The 22,510-nt window shown below is 32.3% G+C and overlaps 3 protein-coding genes across 3 annotated transcripts; 2 read left to right on the top strand and 1 right to left on the bottom strand.

The window, feature by feature from the left end:
- The first annotated feature begins 9,896 nt into the window (after positions 1-9,896).
- LOC105769821 (cytokinin dehydrogenase 7) lies at positions 9,897-13,281 on the top strand. The gene is made up of 4 exons (XM_012590707.2): positions 9,897-10,689; positions 10,841-11,113; positions 11,718-11,980; positions 12,804-13,281. The coding sequence occupies exons 1-4, from the start codon at positions 9,994-9,996 to the stop codon at positions 13,129-13,131; spliced, it is 1,560 nt and encodes a 519-aa protein (XP_012446161.1). The 5' UTR covers positions 9,897-9,993; the 3' UTR covers positions 13,132-13,281.
- A 3,929-nt stretch (positions 13,282-17,210) lies between these two features.
- Positions 17,211-18,917, top strand: LOC105768346 (uncharacterized). The gene is made up of 2 exons (XM_012588228.2): positions 17,211-17,468; positions 18,071-18,917. Exons 1-2 carry the CDS (start codon positions 17,402-17,404, stop codon positions 18,664-18,666), a joined length of 663 nt encoding a protein of 220 aa, XP_012443682.1. The 5' UTR covers positions 17,211-17,401; the 3' UTR covers positions 18,667-18,917.
- A 164-nt stretch (positions 18,918-19,081) lies between these two features.
- On the bottom strand, positions 19,082-20,084 carry LOC105768348 (uncharacterized). Its single transcript, XM_012588233.2, has one exon. The coding sequence runs from the start codon at positions 19,969-19,971 to the stop codon at positions 19,414-19,416; it is 558 nt and encodes a 185-aa protein (XP_012443687.1). The 5' UTR covers positions 19,972-20,084; the 3' UTR covers positions 19,082-19,413.
- Positions 20,085-22,510: the final 2,426 nt, after the last annotated feature.

Genomic DNA, 22,510 nt, shown 5'->3' with positions numbered 1-22,510 from the left:
TTAGCTAGCGCGACATTGCACATGTAGTATTATGTTTGTCACATCAAATTTTAAAAATAACAAAACTTAATAAATTTAAAATTGACCATTTAATAAGGAATACAATTTTAAAATTCAAAAAATAAAAGTACTGAAATTATTAAATTAAAATACAAAATTTAAATTTACAACTTCTTTTTTTCATTCCATGCCTTCTGATTTTGGATTGAAGCAAATTTTTTTAAATTTTATTTTCCAACTATTTGTGGAAAGAGATAATGGTGCGTCAATCTTTTGTTGTGATCAGCACGAGAGGCAATCATAGAAACATTTTAATCGTTATAAATATAAATTTTAAATTTGAATATATAGAAACAGAGGTTCCAAGTTGCAAGCACCCACATCCCTGTCATGATTACCGACATATGTAACGGTGATCATGCGTGTAGTAAATTATTTCAATAAATTAGGCAACAGCCGGTTTTTTTTTACTTACTATGGGTTTAGTTAGAATAATGATGACAATTATCTAACATTGTAGTTTGGGAACTAATATTCTTAATCATCTCCAGAAAACTCGATCCTACACCACGCCCAATGGTTTGTTGTAAAGTCAATAAGCTTTGAAACAAGAAACTCAAGTGGAACTAAATATTTTTTTTCTTTTTATAACTCAAATTCTCTTGCCAGAGTCATCACCCATGCCTTAATAAGCTTTACATTTGAGTGTATTATATTGTAAGAAGAGATTACCCCTTACAACTTAAAATTTTACATCAATAAACAATTTAAGCAGCATAAATCATTTTTCACTACACCAATGATTAATTGACACAAATTACAATTTGTTGAGTATATAACGAAAAAAAAGAGTTATTTTTTAATTTGTAAAATGGTTATATCCCTAATAAGATGAGACACGTGGCAGGTTGATAAGTGGTACGCAACTGACTCCTCGTAAGTTTTTTGGGTCCTCTCGTTGGACTAGCCTATCAACGGTCTGTGATACACCCCTCATTAAAGCCAACTAAGTTTAATTGTCCCATATGACTTCAATGATAAGAATGTTAGAACAAGACAACTAGACTTAATTATGGATCAGGTTTGGATCATGTCGGTGTCAAATTTTAGGCCCAGGCCTGTCTCAAAAAGGGCCTAAAACTTTTCTCAAGCTTGATCCAGAAAAAAAATACTAAAATTGAGCTCGACTCGGTCCTCCCGTATTAATTTTTTTATATAAAAATAAATTTTAAAAATATAATACATCAAATACACTAAAAACATTAAAACAAATGTTTCTCAACAAATTGAAAATACATTAAGAAAAAAGTTTTATACTTAAATAATACAAATATAGTTACAACCTAGCAAGCAAACCTCTACAATAGTAGCAAAATTATCAATAAAACAAGAGTTATACAATATCCAAAAAATAACAACAAAATAGTAGTAATATAATAGCAAAATGACAGCAAAACAACAACAATAAAAATAATTTATGCATATTCGGGTCGGGACGACCCTAGACAAAAAAAATCACCCGAGGCCCGACCAGTTTAGAAAACGGGTATTATTTTTTGTCCAAGCCCGTTTTTTGGGTCTATTTTTTGCTCAAACCCTCCCACTTTTAGGACAGGCCTTCGAACCTAGTTAGGTGGCTCGACCTAAGAACAGACTAATGACAACCTACGATACTGGCAATACCACACAGTACATGCCATGGTGACACCTAACCTAAACAACATTGACATCTAGCCAACCCACATAAATATTCAAGTTATCATACGATTTACTACATGACACTACAAGACAAGGAGTGACTAAACTCGATCATGTGTTGAGCCACCTGCCTAGGCTCGAAGGCCCACTTGAAACAAGGCTCATTTTCTAAATGGGTCAAGCCTCGGTTTGATTTTTTGCCCGAGCCCAACCTAAATCAACTTAAACTTCTTTTTTCTATTGCTGCTTTTTTGCTATTTACACTATTATATCACAATTATTTTGTTGTTATTGTTTGGATTTTATATAACTGTTGTTTTATTGTTAATTTTGCTAGATACATTTGCTTACTAAGTTGCAAATCTCTTTAATATTATTTAAGTGTAAAGACTTTTTTAATATATTTTCAATTTATTGGGAAACATTTATTTTAATGTTTTTAGAGTATTTGATGTATTATATTTTTAATTTTATTTTTATATAAAAATAATATAAAGTAAATATAATTCAGACGAGCCGAGTCGGATTTGAATTTTGTATTTTAAATCTGGACTAAACTTAGATAGAATTTTAACCTAAAAAGGGAGTTTAAAATTTTGCATATAACCCAAACTCCCACTAGGTGTACGAGGGTAGGTGTAATACCCCGAAAATTTTTACAGTAAGATATTATTTTTGATATAGTAAGGAAATAAAGTGACAAAAAGGAGATTTTTGAGCTATGACAACATTGGGAAGTATATTATGACATATTAATTCAAGAAAGGATTAAATTGAAAAAGTGAGAAAAGTTTTGTTACCTAATAGTAAATACTCAAAATTTGAGGGGTTAAAATGTAATTATGAAAAAGTTGAAGGATCAATAGTGTAAATATTTTAAGGGTGGAATAATCTAGAAACTAAGGAAAATGGATGAATTGGGACCAAATTGAATAGATGAAGAATTATGAGGGACTAAATCGTAATTTTACCAAATTAAGTGATGACTCAAGGATGGAATTTTAGAAGATCTAAAGGGCAAAATGGTCAATTTGAAGAGAGAGAAATCTAGAAAATAATGATGATGTTGGAGATATTTTAGATTAAATAAATAAATAAATATTAGTTTATTATATTTTGATTTGATTTTTTTTCTTAATGATATTTTATTATTTTATTTAGTGTATATATATATAAGTGGAAAGAAAGATGGAAGCCACCATCCCACCAATTTTCCGTGCATCAACGTGAGAAGAAGAGAGAAAGAAAGAAAGTTTTGCTTTCTTTACAATTTGGTCCTCTCACCAAAAATTCACTATTTTCACTTAGAATTCAAAGAAATTTCCATAGCCACCAAGAGAGAAAATTGATAAGGAGACTATGGGGAGCTATAATATCAAGTTAGATTCAAGAAATAGAGGCTGGAGGAGAGAGAAAATCAAGTTAAAGATTGAAATCAATAGAGCAAGGTAAGAACATCAAGATTTTAATATATTTTTGAGTTTGATATTATTGAAAAAGTATGAAATTGATGTTAATGTAGGGTTTTATTATATAAGGTTCTATGTTCTTGATATGTTAGTGAAGAAAATAAGAGAAAGTGATGGGAAATACTATAGAGAAAGGGAATAAGGGTGTTATAAATTTAGTAATCAACATTTTGCACTAAAACAGTTTTGGGCAGCAACAATAAGTTAACTTTGAAAAATCACCATAAATAATGAAAATTGAATTAGAGGATGAAAAAATATGAAATTAAATCTTATTGAGTCTAGTTTCTCATAGAAGACACAGTGTAATCAATGGAATTATAAATTATGAGATATAATAAATTTTGTGAGACAATGTCAGAATGAATTTGGGTTCCCCTGTTCTGACTTTGTAAAATCATTAAAATTGTAAAAAAATGATTATGAGTTATAATTTATATGATTAGAATCCTTAATAAGTCTACTTTCAAAAGGAACAAACGAGACCATCATCCAAATTCTGTACAATGAGATAATTAATTTTTAGTGAAGAAGGGTTGAAACTGTCGGACAACAAAACAAGGATGACTTTAAAGAATAAAATATACTTATTGGCTAGACCAAAAATTCTTAAAATTTTATGGTAATAATATATGTAATTCTAGTTTCAGATAAAATTTACGGATCTCAATTCGGAGTTTTATAGCTTAAGATATAATTAATTTAGTTACTATGACTCAAGTGAACAACTTGTTATGAGTAAACAAGTAAATAGTGATAATATATATATCAAGGATGTGGAATGGAGTGGAGGAGGAGGAAAAATAATATACGTGAATGTTCAGCTAATATGAGTTTATTTTAAAATATCTAATTTACATGTTTTAGGTTCGGGGACTAAATCGAATAAAAGTAAAATTTTAAGGGTAATTTTGTAAAATGTCAAAATGACCAAATTGCATGAAATGAATTGTTTTATCATTTAAATTAATAAATTAAATGAAATATTAATTTAGATCAAGATTTGGGTGGAAATTGAGAAAATGGAAAATTACCAAAATGTCCCTAAATTTTGATATTTCTGTAATTTAGCCCGGTAAGTTCGAACTTGAATTATATTCTTAAATGCTTGAAATGTATGTTATTGATGTGAATATGATTTGAATGTTCATTGTTTGAAAATTGATGAAACATTTATATATTTGATAAAAAGGGGAAGAAATCTCTGTTGAATGGAAGGAAAATTCGATGGATCTCTGAAAAGGAATTGACGGTAAAAAGGATCTAACCCGGACGGGTGATCGTATTCTGATATAGCCCTCCCGAAGAATATGTGAAAAATAGATTTAGCCCGGACGGATAATCCGAATTAAGGTCTGAATTTAGCCTGGACTGGTAATTCAGATCCAATCTTATTAGAGTAATTGTCGTTGCAGGAGATCTAGCCTGGACTGGTAATCCCGACAATACTCTTTGAGTTTATATTACAGGGGATTTAGCCTGGACTGGTAATCCCGCTGTAAGAAATGAGGTTCGCGGGAGTGTGCTCTCTTGTAGGGGATTTAGCCTGGACTGGTAATCCCGCTGTAAGAAATGAGGTTCGCGGGAGTGTGCTCTCTTGTAGGGGATTTAGCCTGGACTGGTAATCCCGCTATAAGAAATAAGGTTCGTGGGAGTGTGCTCTCTGAATTGGAAAATACGCGCACATGAATATGAATTGACGGTCCTGAATTTGTACACTAAAGTGTACCCCTAAAAATCCATCGAAATTCCGAGAAATTCAACGGGATAAAAATAGAAAATGATAAGTACTTAAAGTCATGAAATTAAATTTGAAATACATAGAGATGATAATTATTTGATATACTAAAATATGACATGGAAAATACATGTATGTGAAACTTGCTTGATAATTATGCATATTCAAGATTATGAACTGCTCTTGGAATAAATATACATTGAACTTATAAAAAATTATGGTACATGAAATATTGTCATCTTGAATTGAATAATTTATATTTAAGAAGAAACAACAAGAAAATGATATGTATCATGACATGTAAATATGAGACTATCTTTGATACGTATACAAGGAAAATTATGTGTATTAAGACGAGTAATAAATTTAAGTGAGACATGGCGAGAAAATAAGTTTGTCAATATTAAAGTACGCTAACCAATGTTGTTGCTTGAAGTTTAGGCAAGTGTCAAATTACTGTTGAATGGTAATATGTTTAATTATAAGGTGCATTGGAATGGTAAGTGCTTAGATGAAAGTATAATTGAGCTTATAAAAGAGTGGAAAGGTTTCAGTTATGCAATTTCTTATGAAAAGATTTGTTATGTGATACGCCCGTATGAACCCTGCACCTAATTCGGAAAAAAAATTCTAAAATCTATATATATATATATATATATTTAGGATTTTGCGAAAAATTCCCTAGGATTCCGATTTAATCCCAGTAGGTTCTTAATAAATGTTTTGGGCTTCGAGAGCCCAATAGAGAGACGTTATGATTATTTTCAGAATATGAATAATAAATTATTCAGAATTATTGAAAATATTCAGTAAACTCCAGTAGGAGGATCTTGTCCTTTCCCACCATCTCCATTATTACCATCTTTCCCTTTTCCCTTCTTCTTTGTCCTCAAGAACCTCTTCCTACTCCCCCCTTTCATTAATTCTCCGAGTTGGATGAATCGCTACTCTTTCTTTGACCATTATCTTCTGTTTGTTGATAGTAATCAGTATCAAGAAAAATAACTATACAAAAAATTATGTTTTAACAATTACTTCAAAGTAGAAAAAAGAAGTGATATAAAAATCTAGTCAAACAGGATATCTAACTCAATTATAGCGCAAACCACCATTCAAAGCCACATATATATATACTGACTTAACTGATAATCCCCCCAACGTTTTTATATTTTAAATCCAAATCTGGGTTTGAGTTTCCTTTCTTGGTAAAATGATTTTTAAATACAGCTGAATAAATAGCCAAACTTATAAACTCAAAATTCAATTAAATATCAAAGATTCACACAGCAATAAATTAGTATTTCATAATAACAAGGCAGCAGCAACTTTCAAAATCACCCATCCCCTCACTCTTTTGTCATTGATGAAACAGACGATTATTTTTTCTTCACATTTATGATTTTTCTTGTATTTTTCTCATGAACTGCATCCATAATTTTAGAACACGCCAAAATGCATTCCCCATGAAGATATATTGTTGAATTTCCAACTTTTCCAATAAGCTCATTTGGAGCAAATTGAACTTGAAATTTAACCCAAAAGACTGCATCGATAACCTTGTGAGATTTCCTTCTTCTTCTTCTTCTTTTTTTATGATTAATTGCTAGTTTAAGGTTATCCTATGCTAAAATCAGAGACCATGAGATTAACTAATAGACCTTACAGGTGGGGGACTACTTGAAATTTTGTGCAGATTCAACATGTTGCCATTATTAAAGTTTCCCCCCCTCATTTATGGCTTGATAATTGGGAGGAGAAATATCATAAAATTACAGAGAATAAAGTGGGCCATAAACTGAAGATGAAGCCATCATAGCAATTGCTCCGAAGAACAGATCAATCATGATGGGTAGAAAATTTCAAACCATTGTGAAACAATATTGTGATTGGGTAGCTAGCTACATGTCATTGAGAGCTTTGGCCATGGAGGGATTTTCCAAGGCATAGGCGACAAAATCTTTACTTAACAATTCCCAGACTCGAATCATATCCTATAGCAAAAGTGCAAAAATGTTGCTCAGCCATCCCAAATCAAAATTTGTGCCATGTTGGATAATATTTAAAATTGTTAGATTAAATGAATGAAATGAATTGGGGTTGTGACACTGGTCATGAAATAAACAAAAATTTGAGATGAAGGGAAAGGGAAATCTGCTTTTCATTCATGACAAAATATCCATGGAATCAAAGGACACATCTGAAATCAAATGGTATTTGGATGTAATGAAGCAAAGGTGGAAAAATAATGGCATTTTTTTTGGATTCTATAGGCATCATAAAATCAGAATTTTTCATCTCACTATATATTATTCTTCAGCATTCTATCCAAAGCCAACTCCATTACGTAAACGTGGACATTCACTCACAAGTCACAAGATAATGTATTCACAAGTTGCTATACATGTTCATAATCTGCAACAAATCATTTCTTTTTACATTATTACAAGATACCAACACTTTTGCTAAGGAAAGCAAATAGAGTTATGGACTTGTTGGCCTCGTTGTTTTTGGTTCTATTCTCCTCATAAACAAAACAAAACAAAAAAAGCAGCAGCAGTAGTGATGTTATAAGATTCTCATCCCCCAATATTCAACCTTAACTAAGATGCTTATTGTCTTATTATCTTACTTCGGAAAAAACATGATATCTTAACAAAATAGCACCACAAGATTTATATCTGTCCCACACGAAATCTATTACCCACCCAAATTTTGGTCAAGAAAAATCAAAAAAAGATTTCTAAAATTTCTTGAAAACTTATACATATATCAGATTACGAACAGGACAATATCTTTGAAAGTTGAAACAAATATGAATGTTCCAAATACATGTACCTAAAAATTTTGAATAACCCTTTTTTTTCTTGGTATAAAATCATATTGTATGATGGAAATTGAGCATATATATGCCTTTTTTTCTTCTGAAGTTAGTACTAACTAAAATCTTTTCGTTTTCGAATAGATTTGCATGGCATCATGCTTAAATCTTTCTTTGGATATACACAAATTGCAGTAACCAATTTGTCAATGCTTAAATGAATCTTATATTATTAACCGTATAGACTATGTATAAAAATCATACATATACATATGTATATAGTTGACTGTGTTAACCAAAATATAAGATGGAATAACCTTGAAAAACATATATATAGTTTATTGTAATAATATGAATATGTAAGTTGCAGATAAGTGAGGCTGTTATTAATGTAATTTATTGCCGTTGTGTTTGAGCAAAGTTTAGATAAGCAAATTTTAAATAAAAATGTGCCGACGTTTGAAGTTTGACCGAGTCTCAATCAGACGAACGCATATATTATGAAATGAAAAAGCAAGCTGTTGGAAATGGTAGTGACACTCAGACCAAATTTCACATTGCCAAATCGGGGCACAATATTTTTTTAAAACTCCAAGGATGTAAATTCTGAAAAGGTGGCGCAGACAAGTTTGGCATCAATGGCGGGCGTTCAAAGAAAATCAATAATCCAGATTTACCTTTGAATTTTTAATAATGGGTTGTTCCAAAAACTGTTAACTATCAGTTAGTCACTATTCACATTGAATGAACGGATAAAATAAAATATAATCTAAAGTGCTACTTTTCTTAAGCTAATACGCAAAGTGACTTTTGAAAAGGATGCATTCTATGGTACATTATTAAGACGTTTATACGAGAAAGTGTAAATTTTAAATTTCAATTTTAACTAATATTGTTTGAATCAAATTATGAATGCTGGAATCAGAAAACTTTTTTTTGGGGTCCGAATTAAATTGTATATTTTTACGATAATAAAAATATAATTTTATTATTTTAATAGTCTATATCTTTATAATTTTAAAGGATTAAATCAGATTTTTATTATTTTTGGAGGCCAAAGTGTAATTTTATCATTATTAATTTAAAATTTTATAAATTATAAATGACCTAAATGGAAAATTTTTCATTTTAGGGGGCCTGGGGCTCCTACTCCCTTGGCTCCGCTGTTGAATTAGACTTGTTGAATCGAAAATTAATTAAAATATCAATTCGAAAGAAGACTTTGAGTCAATTAAATCGAGAATCAATACAATTTATGGTTAGAGCAATTCCTAATATTCATAAACTTAATTGGGAGATTTATACCTAATTCATTTTCTATATTATTTTTTTTGTTGTGTAAATGTGATAGAAGCAATCCTATTTGTTAAGTCTATTTTCACTTAAATTGGGTGAGATGCATTTTCGCATTAAAATAGCAAGGGTTTGTAGGGATAGTTTAACATTTTAATTATTAATTAACAAGAAATCAAAAAGTAAATGCACAAATAATCCAAATGTTGCATTCATTTTAAACTGAGGAAAAAATTTTCAAAGATATTTGCAATGGAAAAAATTATAAAGGCTAAGATTTGAAATCCAAATACATTGATGTCACTAATAATGCTTTAATATATTGTTGGAAAAATAAAATCTAGATTCATTTTTTTAAGTTGCAATCATTATTATTTTCATATATCTTTATTCAAAATAAATATATAAACGAAAATTCAATGTATTACTTTTACAATAAATAAAACGTCAACATTGATGTACATTTTTTACAGTTCTTTGTCATACACAAAATACACCATTGCTAGAAAAACTTCTTTTAATTTTTTAAAATATATTGTTCAAGTATACAGGAATACAATAATTATTTAACTAAATAATGTTTTAGTTCTTTTTAAAAATAAGTTCTTTAATTATAAGTACTTTTTAAAAATGATATTAATATATTTAATATTTTTGAACGAGTCCAATGACTAATTATTTGTATTTTATAAGTCTATTAAAGAGGTAATTATTAGTTACAAATTTTAAATTTACTCTACTCAGACGAATATCGAACTCTAAACCACTAGTTAAAGTAATAAAATCCTTATTATATAACCTAAGAGCTTAGTTAGCCTGATAATTTTTTAAACCTCATAAAAAAAACCTTCATTAAAGCATTATTTAAGCCCCTCCAATTAACTTCCAAAGACGGCTCATCTTTACAGTGCTCTAAAATCTAAATAAACTAAAACTACCATTTCTTTTATTTGTCTCTTTTGCTTTTGCATACAAAGATGATAGCTTACTTGGGGCGAATCGTACACAACAACGACGCCGAGTCCAAGCTCGACGACGATGTTTCCAGCATATCTAAATCCCTCGACCTACAAGGCAGCATCGAAAACGGTGATGTTAGCAGTTTAGCCAGTAAAGATTTCGGTGGTCTTTATTCGGTTAAGCCCTTGTTCTTAATCAAACCCTCTGGAGCGGAAGATATAAGTCGGGTCGTTAAGCTTGCATCGAGGACCTCCAATTTGACGGTGGCGGCAAGGGGTAACGGCCACTCAATTAACGGTCAGGCGATGGCCGAGGGGGGGCTCGTGATAGACATGTGTTCGACGGAGAAAAACCATTTCGAATTCTTGCCAATCAATGGCTCTCATTATATCGATGTTTCCGGCGGGGCATTATGGGAAGACGTCTTGACACGGTGCGTCTCGAGGTACGGCTATGCTCCGAGGTCGTGGACGGATTACCTCAGCTTAACGGTGGGTGGGACTTTATCTAACGCTGGCGTTAGTGGACAAGCTTTCCGTTATGGTCCGCAAACGTCGAACGTGACGGAATTGGAAGTTGTAACTGGAAAAGGAGAAATAACGGTTTGCTCCGAAACGCTAAACTCCGAACTCTTTTTCGGAGTCCTCGGCGGGCTTGGTCAGTTCGGTATTATTACCCGAGCAAGAATTAAGCTACAACAAGCTCCAGACATGGTGGGTATTTCTGTTTTAAGAAATAAAATAACTCTTGTTATTCATATTCAAATTTTCTACATTTTTTAATTTGAAGTGCATGAGCGACACGTTTGACGTTTCCGCTACGTAACTTAGCTATGTTATTTATTTTATTTATCTGTATGATTAGGTAAGATGGATAAGGGTAGTGTATTCTGAGTTTGAGGAGTTTACTCGGGATGCTGAGTTTCTGGTGACTCAGAAAGAAGGCGAGTCGTTTGATTACGTGGAAGGGTTCGTATTCTGTAACAATGATGATCCGTTCAATGGTTGGCCATCCGTGCCATTGGACCCGGGCCATGAGTTCAACCCGACTCATATCTCTCAAACCGCCGGCTCAGTCCTCTACTGCCTCGAAGTGGCTTTCCATTACCGCAACAGTGACCACCCAACTGTAGATACGGTAACAATTTTTTTTTTTTTGGTTTATTCATTAATCTCCTGCATCATGGACTAACTAACAAGTTTGAGCCTTGATTGCTAAACGTCGATGACTGAGTGGGACATACATGATTTCTCTGTTGCATACTGAGTTTTTAGTTTTGACCTAGGCGTTTACTAAGTGGATCCCATATAAAACTGTTAACTATGAACATCAAAAAAGAAATTCGTGGGGTCCTATTATCGACCCTGTTGTAGCCGGACAGTGAAAAAGAATGTCAAAAGAAAATCTCAGAGCATTCTCGCGCCGTCAGCGATGGAGGACGGCCTTATTCTACTCCTCCATCGGATTTTCTGATATTCAAAATAAAGTAGTTGCCGAAACTGCCAAACCTAAGGGGTTTAATTACGAGAATGGGACGCTACTGTAACTATTCCTTATATGAATGAGATTTTGGGTGGCGTTTTGGTCCCCCACTGGCACAGTTCCGGAAATGGCCCCAAACACCCCCATCGCAATCATCTATCATGGAATCTATGTAATTCACGAGTGCCAATATGGTTTAAACAATGGAATGACGATATTGTCCTTGACTTCCTTCTATTTTACTGTATTCCCTATGCAGGCCGTAAACGGGCTTCTTGGACGGCTACGATTCGTTGAAGGGTTGAAATCCCAGGTGGACGTAAGCTACACGAAGTTCTTACTGCGTGTAAACCGAGCGGAGGAACAAGTGAAAGCCAATGGCACTTGGGATGGTCCTCACCCTTGGTTGAACCTCTTCGTGTCTAAATCGGACGTCGTTAATTTTGATCGGACGGTGTTTAAAACGATGTTGAAAGATGGAGTCGGTGGGCCCATGCTGATCTACCCTCTTCTGCGTAGCAAGTGAGTAAAACTCCCCCTTATTTATTTTATGGATCCCCATGTCAAAACTGCACGTCTGAGAGCTTCTTGTGGCTAAGATTTTATGCTGTCCGAAAGACGTCAAATAATTTCTTAATAAATTTTCCCAAAAGAGTCAATCACATAGAGGGACCCACAGTATTATATCATATGGCCTACAACATCAACCTATCCCTAAGCAAACTGGCGGCTGTAGGACCGTCTTACTCTGTGCTCAACTGTAACGGATCATATCCGTCCTCGAGAATTTGTGCAGCCGGCGGGGGTGCTCTCAGACCAGTAAAAAAAAGGGTAACCGTATCGGTTTGCGGCGTAAAAAATTGAACCAAGCAACCAGATCTTTTGACATGCATTGCCGCCCCACAAAAGGAAAATATCAAAATAATTCTATAAATGATATCAAGGAAAACTGAGATTCTTTTGTCCCAACTTCCTCAATTATAGAATAGGATAAGATCGTCGTGACCCAATGACATGCAATCCTACGTGTCTTTTTGCTGTATATAGTTACATACCTTATAAAAGCCTGTCATTTATTTCGTTCAAATTTGGATAAATGCAGAGAAAAGAGAAGTGCTTGATTATCAGAATAAACAATTCATTTCTAGTTGGCGTGACAATGATGGGATATGATGAAAGAATGTTTTTATTTTATAGAATAATGAATAAAAAAGGGCAGAAATAGAGCATCATTTATTGGTGCTGCTTTCATCCTTTTCCGTATAAAATGGATAGGTATATATGAATCTCTTGTTCTTCTAATATGTGTGTGTGTGTGGGGTTGCTTTCAAATGTGTTTTTTCAGATGGGATGATCGAACGTCTGTGGTGTTACCCGAAGGTGAAATCTTCTACATCGTGGCTTTGCTACGCTTCGTTCCCAATGGCCCATCTGTTGAAAAATCGGTTGCTCAAAACCGTGAGATTGTAAATTGGTGCATCAAAGTGGGTTTGGATTTCAAGTTATACCTCCCTCACTACCAATCAAAAGAGGATTGGGAACGACATTTTGGGAATCGATGGTCAAGATTTGTGGAGAGGAAGGCTAGCTTTGATCCTATGGCCATACTTGCACCGGGGCAAAATATTTTCAGGAGGGACCTACCGAATATCATAATTGGCAGGGAATTTTAATTTTAATTTTTTTTGCATATCATCACATTTATCATCTTTAATGTTTCCCCCTAATTAATTTGTGGGTTAGGTCAGTTCTGTTTGCAAATGATTGATGACAATGAATGTTGCATTATCATTGTAAAGGGGAAAAAAATCTTCGTCAAATAATTTGGATTCTTTTTTAAAAGAAGAAAAAAAAAACCTCCAAAGAAAATTAAAATTTGAGTTAAACGGATTATATATACGATTTATTTTAATTAAAAATCTAAACTCGACCAATAATCTAATCGCCTAAAAACTGATTTAACTGTTATAAAGTTTTTTTTCTTTAATCTCAAAATGGGGCATACTTCATGCAAAAACTACTTCCATTTGCTTCTGGACTCTATTTTTGATTCAGGTCTCTGTCATTCATATAAACCAATCAATTTGGACCGTTCAATTCATGTCAAATCTGAATTAATAATTAATCTCAAGTGGGATTTGATGTTACAATTCTAGAAAATTTGACTTCAAACTGTAAAACTACATATTTTAAAATTTATGCTCATTTCCTTTTTCAATAAACATCATTTTAGGAGTTAAAAAAAGTATAAAACTCGAAAAGTGCATATCAATTTCACTTTTCAAACCAAAAAACTTTCTTCCCATTTATTTATTTATGGCAGTAACTTTCAAAAAAAATTAATTTCCAGGTATCAATAAAATTAAGTTATGTAATCAAATTTTAAAGAAATAAAAATAAAATATACATACATGCATAGACAATCTCTTCTCTTAAATTATTTAAAAGATAAATAATATCACATAATACAACCAATTTCTCTTTCATTATATGCAGTTGTTTCAGCTTTAAAATATTTCAAGTTTCGTGAATAAAGGGATACTGAAACATGGAAAACGAAAGATGCACTTTTTTACAAGAACTAATGGGAACAACACCCTTCAGGAAACGGTTTAGGCTGTGAAAAAAATTATAAAAACAGTAACGGCAAAAGTCATAAAAACATGATCAGTTCATTGCTTTAATAGTATGTGAAGGTTACAAGAATTGAATTTCTAATTAAGTTTGACTCTTTATTTTTAAATAATTTAATTTAAAAATCGAATTATATATTTAAAATGGATGACAGGACTTGATTTTACTAGCGTCTAAAAACTAAACTTTTTAACATCATATTAGTATACTCTTTCATTTATTTATTCCTTAAGCATTAGGTTTTCTTAATTGTTTGAACGTTGAAACAATGCAAATCGAATCTACTTGGTTTCCTTTTTCCTTTTCTTTTTCCAATTTCCACTTATAAAAAGAAGAGAAAAAGTTAAAAATGGAGGGGGTCCAATAGCAACTTTAGAGTTTCATTACAAGATCATGATTTATTGTAAGATATCACATGTACCAACCAATCATTGATGGCTCCCTCTAACATTTGTTGAGGTACAATTTGATTCTAGCCTACGCAAGAGAAGATAAATTTTTATATATTACACTAAGAAAAAAAAAATGCGGTACTTTGCATGCATTCGAAATTAAGTTTGGACGGTGTTAGTGGTTGTATTTGTATTATCTTTACTTTTCAATAAAATTACTCTTTTTTCTTGTCACGGTCTAATGAAAAGCCAAAAGGCACGGACATATAGTCCACTTACTTCGTTACGTAGTAAGCTATCTTGTAAGGCAGATTAAAGTTGGAGTAGGCTACATGCATGCCTTTCTCTGCATAAATACAAAATTAAATCGGTATTTTCATAAATGAATATATTATAGTTAGTGAACTTTACAGTTGGTAGCCATGAATGATTCTTTTTTCGTACGTCGACTGATTATATGCAGTTTCATTATGGTCCACTTTCCCTTCTCTTATAGTTCCCTACAACTGTCTTGGGCGAGGATGAAGCCACAAACATATTGTAGGTGTGGTAATAGGATTTGAAATGTGGGGCTTCAGTGTGGCTGACATGGAAGGAAGACGACAGATATTATTAAGGCGATACAGCTTGGAGATGTTACTATATTAGAGACGATATAATTTAATACTGAATTTTATTGGTTTTAATATATATTAGAAACGACAGCCACAAATCAGCTGACTGATCCTTGATTTCATAGGAAAGATTGTATTGTGAAAATGCTAAACACAAATCTCTCAATCCTCTTTGGGTCTATTGATAAGAGTTGGAGTGTGACTTCTTTTTCCTTTTTCATTTGATTTGGCTAAGTGAAATGTATATATTAATCTTACTTATTTTTGGATAGTGGCTTAGTTAGAATTTTTTTTTTAAATGTTGCATTATTGTCACTCTCGACAGAATCATTAACTCAGTTGTTAAATTACGGAAATATTTTTCTGTAATTAAAATAAGTTATATTATTCGATGGTACTTTAATATTTTTCATTAAAAACAAAAAAATTGCATATAATGAGATTTAAACATAAACCAATTGCATTATGCATTTTATTTACCACTAAGCTAAGACTTCATTTTGATATATTTTATACAGTTTTATTTTAAAATGCACAACTTATTATCTCCATCAGTTGTGTATATTAATAATGTTATTAATTGAATTCGTGTGGCAAGTTAACTCGATACTAACTCACAACCGATGATAACGTCGTGATAAATAATTGTAGTGCATTTAGTATTGTTAATCTGATGTATGTATGGAGAAAAAAATTGTATAAAACTATGATTCCACGTCATTCTTATCCCTTTATAATAGGAGGATGACAAATCAAAATTTTCCTCTTAACTTTTAGCATTTAGTTGGATTTGAATTTTTTCAGAAGTAAAAATACAATTTGTCATTCTCCTATTAAAAAGAGATAAAGATAAAATGGAATCATAATTCCGTACAATCCCTTCTTTGTATGCATGTTGTTAATTTCATATGTAATTTTATATTTCAAATTCTAAATATTTATGTTTATGTATATTATCATCACTATGTTTGGAATATATTTATGAAGCTTATGATAAAAGTTATATATGGGCTTGATGATGCAATTTCATTTGGAAAGTTCAATTAATCTATAAAATGTTTTTGAGCTTAGATAAAGATAAGAAAAGATGAACTGAGCTGATACATTTGGACGCCTGACGCCCAGCAACCGGCTGTGTTAGGGTTAAGCCCGACGTAAAAGACCCAATTATTCCCTAATAGAAGCCCTGTTGGGTTTGTTCTTGAGGAAAGTGAAGATCAAATGTCCACACTTTTATCTGTACTTACATATTTTATTAGTATTTAAGCATTTTATTAAATTAATATCGTTTTCAATTGATTCACCGATTTAATTACGAAATTATTAAAATATATTTTTAAAAATTATACTTAATATATCTTTAAATGAAATAATTAAAATTACAAGTTCATCACTGCTCCATCTACATTCAATATTAAATTATTTTCTTTCAAATGTGAAAAATTTAGTGACTCGATTTTTTATTTTTATCCCGTTTTATTGTTTAAAGTATTTTCCATTATAATTTTTGTCAAAACATAATGGGTTTTATATATATATAAAAGGCAAACTCTAAACAATTAAATCATGTCACATAATTTTGTTGTTAAAAAGAAAAAATGCTATGATCCTACAAAGAAATGGTTGCATTAAAGATATATATACATATATTTGAAGGAATATGCATTAAGGATATCAGTTGATTGGAAGCATGAATTTGTGACGACAGACATTCAACATTTGAAGTTGGGGACCTTAATATCAGATACTTTCAGAGTACGCACTGCTTAGGTCCATTAATTGAGCAAATGGCCCAATATGCACCTACAGTTCATGTACCTTATACCTAATTGTGTTTATTTAATATGCCAACCATGTTTAAAGATATTTTATTTTGTATAAATAAGATTGCATCTAAAAAATTCAGAGTTATTAATATTTAATTCACATATAAGTTTTATTGAACATCAAAAATAATATTTAAACACGTTTGGGGTTATGATAATAAAATAATAATTTATAACTAAAACAGTTGGCTTTAGAAAAATTGCCTTCCTCACATCACATGCATCTGTGTTGTAGATTGAATCATTTTTCTTAAAATTAAAATAGTATACCACACGAGATAATTATTTTAAAGTCCAAGAAGAACCCGGATGGTGGTAATGTCGGCAAATAAAGACCAAAACAACAGATTAGCCATAGTTGTACAGCAACCGAAACGAAGTAGACATTTTACTGACTCTTTCTTTCTTCTGTATCAGATCTACTGAGTTATATTCTTCATAGCAACTTAAGGAAAAAAAGGGAAATACCCAGCAACAATGGCAATGGTTTTATGGCTTCTTTTTTCTCCTTTTCTGTTCTTATCTGTTTCTGCCAACACTCAGAGTAAGTCTCCCTCCCCTCTTCTTTCTCTTATCCAGCTTTAGCTTCTGTTACAAAATTAAAAAATATGGTTTATTTTTCTTTTTCTGTTGGTCTGAGTAAGTGATGAATCTGCTTAATAACTATAGAATTATATCCTTTTTCCATGTTTATTTCTGGGTTTTTTTTTCGTATTTTCCAAATGCTTCTTTTATTTATTAGTTGGTAAGATGTAGTATTGATCTGAATCTCAGGCATTGCGGTTCTAAAGTCTAAACTTGAATGGTTGCCCATTTTGATATGACTTTCTTTAAGCAGTTTTTCCCCCCTGGATCACATGTTTAAAGCTGTGTATTTTAGGCAGTTGACTTAATTTTTTCAGTCCTTTATTTAGTTGATAAAGGAGGACAAAGGAAAGAAAATTTATTTTGCATCTCAGGTTTCCGTGTATTCTGATTGGAAACATTTTTAATGCATTTAATTCCACCGTATACTTCTTGCTTGTCTATGATAAGGAATAATCATCTGTTATAGAAGAGGGAAGAGGAACTATCTTTGTGGTTTCAGTTTATGGTCTAATTTTATTATTATGCTGGAGCCCTTATGATGGAACTGTTCAATTGTAGCCAAAGTAACCGATAACCCTGCGGATGAATTGGTGGCTGCGCTTAATGCCAATAGGACAGCTCACAAGTCATCGGCTCTCACCGACAACCCAGGCCTGGCCTGCATTGCTTTGCAATATATAAAAGCATACCAAGGTGACTGTAAAGCTGTAGGAGAGGCCAAGAAGCCCGCTGACTCCGAATTTGCTGAAACTTTTGCCCCCGACTGTGGTGTGGAAGCCTCAACCCTCTCTCCAATCACTGGTCGTTTACTTGGATGCCAATCGAAATACGTCAAGCCTTCTGAAGCTTTCTCGATGTTGATGAAAAACGAGAAGAGTTTGGAAATTCTTTACAATAAGAACCACACTGAAGTTGGGGCTGGTGTGACCGGCTCCGATGGTGGGGGTCCCTATTTCTGGTGTGTACTTTTCAGCAACGGTAAGCATAACAGTAGCTTTGTTGCACAAGGTGGTGTGGCTAAAATCTCGAGACCGGGATGCTTTAGTGGTGCCAATGATGAATGCAGCAGTGCTAATGATTTATCTCGACTTCATCAAATGTGGCTGTACGCCATAACAGCTTTCGTTGCTGCAGGATATGCCTTCGGAATATGATCATACCCTACAGTATCCGAACTCTTTATCATTAGATTGTTCATTCTGAGGCCTGCTTCAGTCCATTGCCATATATAGCTAGCCTCTCTAGTAGTTTTTTGGAGGGGTTTATATATTGTTATAATTTTATTGATTTGTTTCTTTTTTCACATTGAGCAAGTTTCACACTGTGCCATTGAATTCTCCAGTTTCATGTGTCAACCTTCAAATTGAGTGAACCTACTTGGAATGACAATTACTTATTTTTTTCACTTGGAATGGTACATGTTGTTCATCATTGACTTGTGAAACCATCATACACCACGATTTAAAGAGGCGTTGGCTTTTCTCTTTCCCACTTGGAATGGTGTATGTTGTTATGCTTGGCACCCTGGTAGACCCCTATTCGATGTTGTTTTTGTGGTGCTTCATGAAATTTATCTTGAATCTACATTTTATGCATACGTGAGCAGGTGACATTGTTGAACACTTGAACTACATTCACACCATGCGTCCAATATAGTCAAGTATAGAGCTTGGCTTTGTGGTAAAGCCCTGTTACAGGGATTATGGAAACCGTACACAACTGGATAAAACACCAGTTTAACAGTAAACTGTACATTCGTTCTTCTTACAATGACATGGTCTAATACCTGCAAGGCTGCAACTATGAAACAGAGAACCTTCGTCTCCAAGACATTGACAGAAACAGAAGCTTCATGACTTGTGTTCTTTAATGAATCACTTCCTGTTGTTAGAAATTCAACTTCAACCGGCATTCTTACACTTCAAAACGACAGCAAGAATCAAAAGAACCAGTAAGATCCCAGCAGAAGAACCCCCAACTCTATGAATCCAGTTAGGATCGAACTTCGTACAGCCTCTATCACAGAAAAGCAATGTAGCGATGGCCAAGGTTAATATCAATAGCAGAAGAGGCAACCAAGAAGCAAAGTTGATGGGCTGCTCATCAGGTTCGAGCTCACTCGTGCCCTTGTTGATATAAAGAGGAGAAAGAACACCTAAGACTATCAAGCCTATTGCAACCAGTCTTTCATATGATGAATACCTGCTCGGCCTAATCCAATGACGGTCGAACCTGGTAAAGCTCTGGTTCAAGTAAAGCCAGAAAGCAAAGGCCAAGAGCAGTAGCACAAACAGGAGACATAACCATGAGGTGAAGTCCATGGATTGCTCTTCAAGCTCCAGCTCTGTTGGCTTTTGGTTGACGTAGAGAGGTGAAACCACAGCTAGAAAGGTCAATACAATTGCCACCCATTTCTCAAATGAAGACCTGTTTGATCTGCAAGCACCTCTAGGCTCCATTGATGAAAACAAATTTCTTTAGGAGCAACCCTTTTTTTTCTTATTGAGAATTTCCCAGTTCGTAATATAATCCTATATTTGCCTCTTTTTTTCTTTTTTAAAGAAAGGTGTGAACTTTCCCTTTGGATCATCCATTTGGAATATAGTTTGGGGTGGAGAAACATTCCAATCCAACGGCCAAGGCACAGGGGTGAAATGAAAGAGCAATTTCTTTAAACCAATATCCCATTGGAATCCTTCCGGAAGTTGCATTTTAAATTGTTTGGAATCAGATTCTAGGAGCAGAATTCCTGTGCAAATTTCCAGTTATGTCTAAAGTTGTTTAAATAGATGCTATTTGAGATCAACACCTTTTAAAATGTCCGGTAAGGTAAGACAACAAACAGCGGAAGATATCTCAACTTTTAATTATACAAGCAACGGTATGAGATTTGTACTATTTTGATCGGGATGATCTTTTAAGTAAAATCTTCGTAATAATGATAATTTCAAGATTTAAACTTAATCTAATTCTATTTCTTCCAATTACTTATTGATAAGTATTTATAGGTTTAACTTAAACATTTTAACTTTCATTGGCACATTTTTATTGTTTTATTTAATCTGTAAAATTAATGAAATATCTTGATTGATGAATTTACGACATTAGGAATTGATAAAATTCCATATCATCCGCTTCGAAGAAGCGACATGTTATTTTCATGTTTAAAAAATATACAATTGTTATTGCTATACCATTTGTATTTGAAAATGTGAATTCAATTTTTTAAAAGAGAGAAAATTGAAAAACCTATAAAAGTCCATAATAGAACGAGCTAGAATGATTTGTGGCACAATATATATATATATATATCAACGTAATATACTTTTTCTTTTTTTCGGTCTACAAATTTGCTTAAAAGCTAACACTAATCAACCAAAAGTTAAATAAAATCTTCATATTTCTTAACATACTTAAGATTAATGTTTTTCTGTGCAGCGACAAATTAAAGAATGTAACAATGACGTGAGACAAAGCAGCCGCCGCTTCAATGCGGTTGCGAACGACAACTTATTGGAGCTGCGTAATATTTGATGTTATTATCAGAACAAGTTCTTGACGGTGCTTTTTGTTTTCAACCAACACCAATAAAAGCTCTTTACTTAAAAAGGGTGGCAGTTTAACCATTTTATGAGAAAAATGAGTAAATTAATTTGTATATATTTTAAAATTGTACAAAATAATATATCCATTAAATTTTACTTGTTAATGATAAGTTTGAAGTAAATCATCTATAAACTTTTCATTAAAGTTTCGAATGACAGGATCGAGACATTAAGCTATTAATCATTCTAAGTACTAGACTAAGGGATATGTCGTATTGTATATAAACATTGTCATTTAGGATGAACTAATTTACATATTTTGAAATGTACAAAGGGTAATTGAAATTCAATCCGCTCCTAAGTATAAGGGCTTTTCTGGTACTTTAACCACCAACACTTTATATACAAATACTTTAAAATGTAAATATTATAATATTAAATCTATTTTTTTCTCATTTATACCTTAAAATGAGTTTTTTTTTATACAATATGACGGAGAAGGGTGTAACATAGTTTGTATCCATGTGACAAAAATTTTAACCACCGTTCTACTTAAATCAATACATAATTTAAAATAAATTAAAATGTCCACGAAACATGATAGCCGTATTTAAAGTTGATTAATTTATTTATATTCTCTTAAAAATTTAAAATTATTATTTCATAATATTTTAGTTTTATCCTAAAAAATTGGGTACATGCTAAGCCTTGAATGGCATGTGTAGCCATAAAAGCCCTAATTTAAAAAATTGATAACGGATTGGTCCTTGAGAGGGAAGAAGAAAATGCAGTGGGGGTAACTCCAAGTGAAATGGACTTGTTGTCATCAGCCAATAATGACGAAACAACTTACATTCCTTTCTGGTTTGGATGATTAAAACAACTCAAATTATGTGTCACTTCATTGCACTGTTCCTACATAACATCACCATTTATTAAAACCGTAAAAAATGCTTTACAATTAAGGTTCAAGTACATTTTGTAAATTAAAATTCTTTTTTTTTATAGTTGGAGTTCAATTAATAATGAGTTTATTTTTATTTTTGCTAAAATATTTTCGTTATACCTTTTTGTAATGTTGTTTTAGATAAAGATGTTACAATACAAATTCAACATTTTAATTTGTTTATTTGATATTTCATGAATTTCATCTTAAAATTGTTATCCGGTTGAATCAAAATTTTGTTAAATAAAAAATGAAGAGATTAAATTATTGATATTAAAAGTAAAAGAATTGTGAAAGACGAATAGATTTTGAAATTTGAATTTTCAAAGGAGGAAAACAAATAAATGTCTTCAATAACATTTTTGTTTAAAAAAAAAAAGAAAAAAAAGAAGAAGAAATGGAGCGTTGAAAAATCAAAAGTTAACTGAAGCTAGAGTTGAATATGAATAGATTACAGCTCCTGGGCATCCCCACGCAAATTCAAAGTTTCGAAAACATTGGGGTTTT

This window comes from Gossypium raimondii, chromosome 5 (assembly GCF_025698545.1).
Source record: "Gossypium raimondii isolate GPD5lz chromosome 5, ASM2569854v1, whole genome shotgun sequence".
Classification (NCBI taxonomy): domain Eukaryota; kingdom Viridiplantae; phylum Streptophyta; class Magnoliopsida; order Malvales; family Malvaceae; genus Gossypium; species Gossypium raimondii.
This window is presented reverse-complemented; position numbering and strand designations above follow the sequence as displayed.

Coding starts and splice junctions, on each gene's coding strand:
- LOC105769821 (XM_012590707.2), top strand. CDS start 9,994: ATGATAGCTTACTTGGGGCGAATCGTACACAACAACGACGCCGAGTCC. Junction 10,690..10,840: donor TACAACAAGCTCCAGACATG/GTGGGTATTTCT, acceptor CTGTATGATTAG/GTAAGATGGATAAGGGTAGT. Junction 11,114..11,717: donor ACCACCCAACTGTAGATACG/GTAACAATTTTT, acceptor TTCCCTATGCAG/GCCGTAAACGGGCTTCTTGG.
- LOC105768346 (XM_012588228.2), top strand. CDS start 17,402: ATGGCAATGGTTTTATGGCTTCTTTTTTCTCCTTTTCTGTTCTTATCT. Junction 17,469..18,070: donor TGTTTCTGCCAACACTCAGA/GTAAGTCTCCCT, acceptor GTTCAATTGTAG/CCAAAGTAACCGATAACCCT.
- LOC105768348 (XM_012588233.2), bottom strand. CDS start 19,971: ATGGAGCCTAGAGGTGCTTGCAGATCAAACAGGTCTTCATTTGAGAAA.